This window comes from Charadrius vociferus, unplaced genomic scaffold, assembly GCF_000708025.1.
Source record: "Charadrius vociferus isolate BGI_N301 unplaced genomic scaffold, ASM70802v2 scaffold1041, whole genome shotgun sequence".
NCBI classification, from domain to species: domain Eukaryota; kingdom Metazoa; phylum Chordata; class Aves; order Charadriiformes; family Charadriidae; genus Charadrius; species Charadrius vociferus.
In genome coordinates, this window is record NW_009646843.1 from 1457800 (window position 1) to 1464366 (window position 6567).

The 6567-nt window shown below is 52.3% G+C and overlaps 1 protein-coding gene across 1 annotated transcript in view; it reads left to right on the plus strand.

Moving 5' to 3' along the window:
* ZNF346 (zinc finger protein 346) overlaps positions 1 to 3278 on the plus strand; it is a 12073-nt gene extending 8795 nt beyond the window's left edge. Inside the window, exons 5-6 of the mRNA XM_009893670.1 lie at positions 1564 to 1657; positions 2963 to 3278. Of these exons, the coding sequence (XP_009891972.1) occupies positions 1564 to 1657; positions 2963 to 3068 (200 nt within the window). The 3' untranslated portion in view covers positions 3069 to 3278. The remainder of the gene's footprint in view (positions 1 to 1563; positions 1658 to 2962) is intronic.
* The last annotated feature ends 3289 nt before the right edge of the window (positions 3279 to 6567 follow it).

Here is a 6567-nt window from a genome sequence, read left to right on the forward strand (position 1 = left end):
CTTGGTATCTACTGTTACCCATCTGCTCTTTACCTAATTAGTGGAGCCTGATGAATAGTGCCACTTTAGTGTGACTCAGGCGCTGACAGTGGCAGGAACCCCAGCCCAGGCAGGCTGGGTAGGTGGGCAGTGCCCCTGCCTGCGTGAGTTATGTCTCCTCTGAAGTGCTGGCAGAACCCGAGTACCTACGGGCACATCTCCGTGGCACTTAAACTGTTCAGGCGAGTTTTCGGAGCATGAGCTGTAATCGAAGGCTGCTCGGATGTGATGGGCTGCAGTCAGGGATTTTTTTTCCTGCTCTCTTTGCCTGTCTCTGTGTGCTAACAGCCATGCCTGTCCCTAAACTTCTCTCTGCTGGGATCTGGCTGGTAGCAGGTAAAGATGCGTTTGCAGCGCAACACAAAGGTGTTTGTCTGCTTAAAGTTCCTCTAGGAACCACTGGTTTGGGGTGCAGGAGTGAAGTTTGGACAACTTCATGCACACACCTGTTTGCCAGATTTGCAACAGAGAGATCTTGGCCTCAGTCATGCAGGGAGGCAGAGCTGAGGGCTGTAACACCTCTTCTGGCCTTTCCCACCCGGGTCCAGCTCTGTTTTGAGAGTTGAATGTCCCACTAGAGTCTGAAATCTCTCTGAGGTGCAGCAGCTGGGTGGGAAAATGTGTGCTACGTCATGTGTTGTGCTTCTCGCCCAGTGACTACGCTGCTCTGCACCCCTGGAGTGAGACTCCTCTTTCACCTTAAGGAAATGTTATCTTTATGAAACTTCCCCAGGGAGCCAAAATTCAGGAGCGTTTACTGTCTTGAGGACAATTGCCAGGATTTTCCCCTGTTAGAGACTCCGGTGCTGAGCTGTGCTGCCATGGTTGCCTGTTTGGTATCTGTGACCTCCCGAACGTTCATTCCAGTTGGAGTTGTCACGTTACACAAAACCATTGATCTGTCTAGTACAATACTGCTGGAATTATTTTTATTTTTTTTTAGCAGTTAACTGATATGCTGACTGTAACCAAACTGCTTGAGGATAGAGCTTAATATTCTCAGTTGGCACCTCAGCAAGGCTTAGCAGAATGCTGCATTATGGAACTGAACATCAGGTGTAATCTCCTCTGGCTGCTTTTTTTATGGAAACACTTTAAGCTAACAAATTACTTATCTCCCTCATTTTCTGTTATGAGATGTACAGATCAGGAGAAGTGGGAATTTGGGAGAGAAATGAAGTTGCAAAGGCAGTATAGCATCAGGTTTGGTGTCCTAATCCCGAGACTTTTACTATGTCTGATATTGTGAACTGTATACAGGAAATGTGTCTTTGTTTTTATAAACAAACCCATGTCCTGACCGGGAAAGCTTTTCTGGCTTAGCGATTCCCTTGCAGTGACTGGCTGACACATGGTAGGGTAGTGGGATTCTGGGACCTCCTGGCTTGCTCAGGCTATTGACTTGCTATTTGTCTTTGTTTAGCGGTTGTTTAACACATCAAGTGATTGATTATCTCACTTGTTTCTACCTCAGGCACCAAGTTGTTGGCTAGCTGTGTGTGCTAACATTGATGTCTGTTTCAGCTGGGAAGGGGTACCCCTGCAGCACATGTAACATAGTACTGAACTCCATAGAGCAGTACCAAGCTCACATCAGTGGCTTCAAACACAAGAATCAGTAAGTGACATTCTCGTCTAAGTGTGTTTCCAGCCTCGCTGTTCAAATCAATGGCTTAAATTTAACTTAAAATGCAGTTTTGAATGCGTATTTCCAGCTGACGTGGGAGCGGAACAGCAGGGTTTGTCCAAGCGTGCTCTGTTTGTCCTGAAGCCGACTTGCTTCGGCAGCTCCCTCTGCAGACAGCTCTGGGATGCTGCTGAAGAAGGCCTTGCCCTGTAGTTGCTTTTGGTTCTTGATGGTTCAGCTCAGTATGGACCTTAGCAGTGAGCGCGTCCAGCCTGACACCCATTAAACACTGTTTCTCTAACAACTGAGATTTTAACTGACTGGCTCAGTGGAGATCTGGTTGCCATTCTAATCTCTCTTGGGGTTGCTTGTCTTAAAATTTGGCATGTAGTCGGCACACTCCAGAAACCTAGACTATATTCCTAAACTCGCTCTCACAGCTCGTGAATTAATTAATGGCATCCCCTGCATATATTATTAACCTGAAAAATTTAGGCTGCCAGATGATTAATACCAAAAATACTTCTTCTGGACACTGTCAAAGTTCAGATCTCTAATTTCAAAGCCTTTGCTAAAAGAAACTCAGTAACGAGCCTGGGTTGGTTAGAGAGCTTCTTACAAGAAAGAAGTGTTAGGAAGTCCTACCTGAAGTGAGGACAGACTGCTAGCCAAATTTCCCGGAGAGGGAGGGAAAGAAAACTGGGATCTCTTGTTGCCTGTCTGTGGAATAACAGCCCCATGGTCCCTTGGCTCTCTGAAGTACTTGGTTGGGGAACACATGCTCCATTTGTCACGCCAGAACAGTTCTGTCTCTTGAACAGCACAGCCGTATCAGTGAATAGCAAGTATCCAATTCTAGACAGATAACATTGAGGGTGTTCCCAACACACACGTATAAGTGTTCCCTTTAAGGACATGGATGTTGTCCGAGTTTTTGCAGCCACACAACTCCCTTTCAGAAAGCTGTTTCTGGATTCAGCCATTCAGTCCTGTTCCAGGCCAGCTTCTGCAGTCTGACAAGAGCCAGACTTGCTTTGTAATGGAAGCTCTTTAACAGTCCTTGAGCTGTGCAGTCGCTAATTCTGCCATGTTAAAGGTGTCTGTTTACACACACGCACGGAGGGCAAGGATGCACTTGGAAGCTTTTCTGGCAAGTTGTTGACTTGGCTGCAGTAGGCTGTTGCTCCGCTGACAGCCGTGCCTGCTGAGCAGTGATTGCAGCTGGCAGATTTCGGAGCACTTCTGACGTTGTCTCCTTTTTCTCCTTCCCTTCCTCTTGCTCCCTTCGATATTCAGGATGCCAGGAGCAGTGCCGGTTGTCGGACCGTTTCCGCCACAGCAGTATGTCCGGGAAGAGTCAACTGCCCCAGGAGGCTACAGTTATTTCAGCCAAGACTTCTAGAGCAAGTTGCTACACTGTTCTTGGAGTTGTTGGTGGCCCAAGAACGCACATCCTTTGCCAGCCCACAATGGTTTCATTATCCCTCTGGATAAGCAAAGCCCTACCCTCCTGTATGCACCCGTTGAGCAGAACGGGGACTGAATCTGTCAGAAAAAAGGATCCAGCTGGAAAAGACTTGCTAGACAGCAAATACTTCACTCCCTTAGAGTAGTTTTCATTGTGTAATTGCTTCCTGTGAAGGTGGGTGCAGTGTGAGAGGAAGTGTGTATCTGGTATAAGGAGGGTTTGGCAACAGGCTGGTAGCGGCCACCTCCTCCCTCACCAGAGCAAATAATGGATTCCTGCACCTGGAGGGACAGCATCCCATGCTTGGAGGTGGCTTTTCCTGGAGGAGAACTTCTAGACCATAGCGAGCAGTGCTTAATGCAGCATGGATTGGGACACGGTGCAGGTTGCCTGGCTTTGTACAGGCTTAAAATAGGAAATAACCAGCATGGCATCTCTTTCCATGTCTCCTCTGATCAGGTTTGTGTGCAGAATTTCATGAGCCACTGGTTGCCGTTAGAGCCGTTCGCAGTACCGCAGCCGTTGGTTCAGGAGTTGGGTTGTTTGGGTCTAACAAGTAGTTACAACCTCTGGTGTGCAAACTGCTGCTGGTGGGAGCGGAGGGCTGCGAGAGGGGTTAGAGCTCCTGGCTCTCCAGACAGCTCAGACCTCTGCTCTGAGGATTTCCACGTGGAAGAAAGTAACTGTTTAGCCTGGTTTCCTATGGAAACAGGTGTACGTGATCATTCACCGTGTGTGTCTTTACCCCCCTGTGACTTAAACCAATCTCAGCCAAACTTGGCAGCGGTGGAGATCTCCAAGGTCTGAATGCAATCAGCAGAGGAAGGTAGAGCAGGGTGAGTTCATCTCTAATTCTGTCAGGATCTGCATGGAAGTGCAGGATTTTCCCTACTGCCACCAAAATACTGTGGGGAAGGAGGGTTCTAAGGGAAAAGAGAGGGAATAAATTTAGGTACAGCAGAAAACTGTAGTATAACTGGGTCAAATTGTTAGCTAACTAAAAAGCTACAGATCCTCTGGAAACCTGCCTTCGTTAGTCTTTCATTAGAACACTATTTGCCCAACCCCTCTCTTCAAAGCTCTTACACATTTGTACTGTCCCGGAAAAGGGATGTTGTATAATTCAAACCTGGAAATTAAGACTGATGGTCTCTTCATGGTGCTAATGTACTAGATCTGTTAGAAAAGGCCCTGGAAGGAAGGGCAGGCATCTGAGACTGTTGCGCGTTTTGGACAAGTTCTTTAGATGTTTTGCCTTAAGCTAAGGCATTGCCTGTTCTCTGCTAGCCCACCACAAGAGCCATGTGCGTTGGGCTGGCCTCGTGTTCAGTGCCAGCGCTCCAAGTCAGGCACCCCGCGGCTTTGTCCCAGCGTCAGTGCCTCCATGGAGCTGAGGCTTTGCTAGTCCGTGGCAAGGATCCTGCTGGTTTTCTTCCACGGGGCAGAAGGATGCGGATGTGGCCCCTCCGAGGACTTCCCTGGCCGGTGGGGGTCCACGGGGCTGGCAGGAGCATGGGTGACAGCCGCAAGCATGCTGCGCTGGCAGGGTGGGCTGAGCCAAGCTGCTGCCTCCCGTTATGTGGCCCCGGCAGCTGCTGGAGGGTGGTCTGGTGCCCTTGGCTCCCAGCGCTGTGTGCCAGGGGAGCAGCTGACGCCTTTGCGGGGCTCAGAGCCGGGCTGTAGAGGCACTTCCAAAATCCGATGTGCACACTGGTCAGGGTAAGCAAGGAGAGAGCGAGCTGGTTGCTGATCTCGGTGCTCGGAGTGAGTGCCTTCCCTTCCCCGCTCCAGGCTGTGCATGAGCTTTGTTTTTCTTCACCCTGCACAGAATTTGCCATCTTCCCTTAGGACAGGCTCCTGCTGGTCTGGGTTCGCCTTCCTAATGTTTTCCAGCCTTGCTCCACTGCTGAGTTCTGACCTTAGTCTTCTGCTACAGAGGGAGTCCTTTTAAACCTTGCGAGCTGATCAATGAGCAGAAAATTGCGATGAACTGAAGGAAGCATTGTGCGCCTGGTAGCCCTGGATGGCCTCCAACTCCGATCTCTGCTGCTTAGCTCTCGTCCCACTGTACCAGGGCAGGTGCCCGCTAGATGCGCTGTGCATTGACACCAAGAGGGATCCATTTCCAGCACTGCCCAGTCCGGTGTGTCACTCCTGTCTGTGTACTGACAGTTTTGCCTTCCCGTGTACACAGTGTTTATGTATCTGCTGTTTCCCTAAGGTGAAGCTCTCCAAATAGAGTGTTTATTACTACTTTTGGGTGCTGTCTCTCTGCTAGAGTCCTTCCTGGGATTTTGCCATACTTCAAAACAAAGAACAGGATGCAAACACCTTGGAGATATTTGGGAGGGATGGGAAGCTTGCGTTCCCATCGGCCCTCCTCGAGGCGGTGCTGTCATCCCATGGCACCCTGAGGTCCAGACAAAGCCGGTAAGTGCCTTCCTCTGTGCCGCTCTGGCAAGTCGGCATGGCCTTGGGCACGCCACAGTCACCAAGGGGAAGATGGGACAGTCTGGGCTGGGAGACCGCTGGCACTTCTGCAAGCTGTTGTGCAGCTTGTGCCGAAAACATCCGTGAGTGCTGCAGGATGCCGGGCTGTTGCCCACAGGAGTGGCATGATGGCATGCGTGCTCTGCTGCTGCCTGAGGGCAGCTCGTTCGCTGAGGTGGGCTCGGGTGCCAGGGACCGGCTGTCCCGCTCCTCCACGGGCAGGGCTGCGGCAGAGCGCAGGGAACCGAAGTCCCTGGGAGCGGTGCAGGGCCTTGTGCTGGCACCAAAGATGGCACTGCCATCGGCCATGTGGGCAGTGCTGGGAGGGATGGGCTGTGTCCGCCTCCCGTGGTGCACAGCTCTGCTGGGGCAGTGTGGCTGCTGCTGCCAGCCTGTCCCTCGCTGACCCTGTCCCCTCTTTGTGGCAGGGATGTGGCGTGTCTGGCAGCTCCTGGCCCTTCCGTGGGTGCAGGCGCTCCCTGGGGCAGGGGAGGAGGCAGTGGCCGCGGGGCTGCCTGTACCCCTGGCACGTCCCCTTCCCCAGCGGCAGCACGGCTAGCAGCAGCCGTGCCAGGGCAGCCACGAGCTGGTGGCCCTGCCAGTCACGCTGGGAGCTGCAATGCCCATGGTGGGTCCATGCCAGCCCCATCCCCATGCTCCAACTGCGGACCAGGTGGGTGCCAAAATCACTGGTGGTGATTTTGACACCTTGGGGGTGTCCAGCACCTGTGGGTACAACAGGAGGGGAGCTGGAGCCTGGCTGTGTGGGCAGAGCCACCCACGTGCCGGGGGAGGCTAAGGACTGAGCGTGGCCCTTGTCCCCAGGCTGTGCCCCGGTGTTGCCGACTCAGTGTCCCTGCCCGGCTGCAGCCAGGGCTGCCCAGTCCCGCTCCTCCCTGCCAGGGCCTCTGCGGGCAGCCCCTCGCCGGGCCGGGGCTGTGGG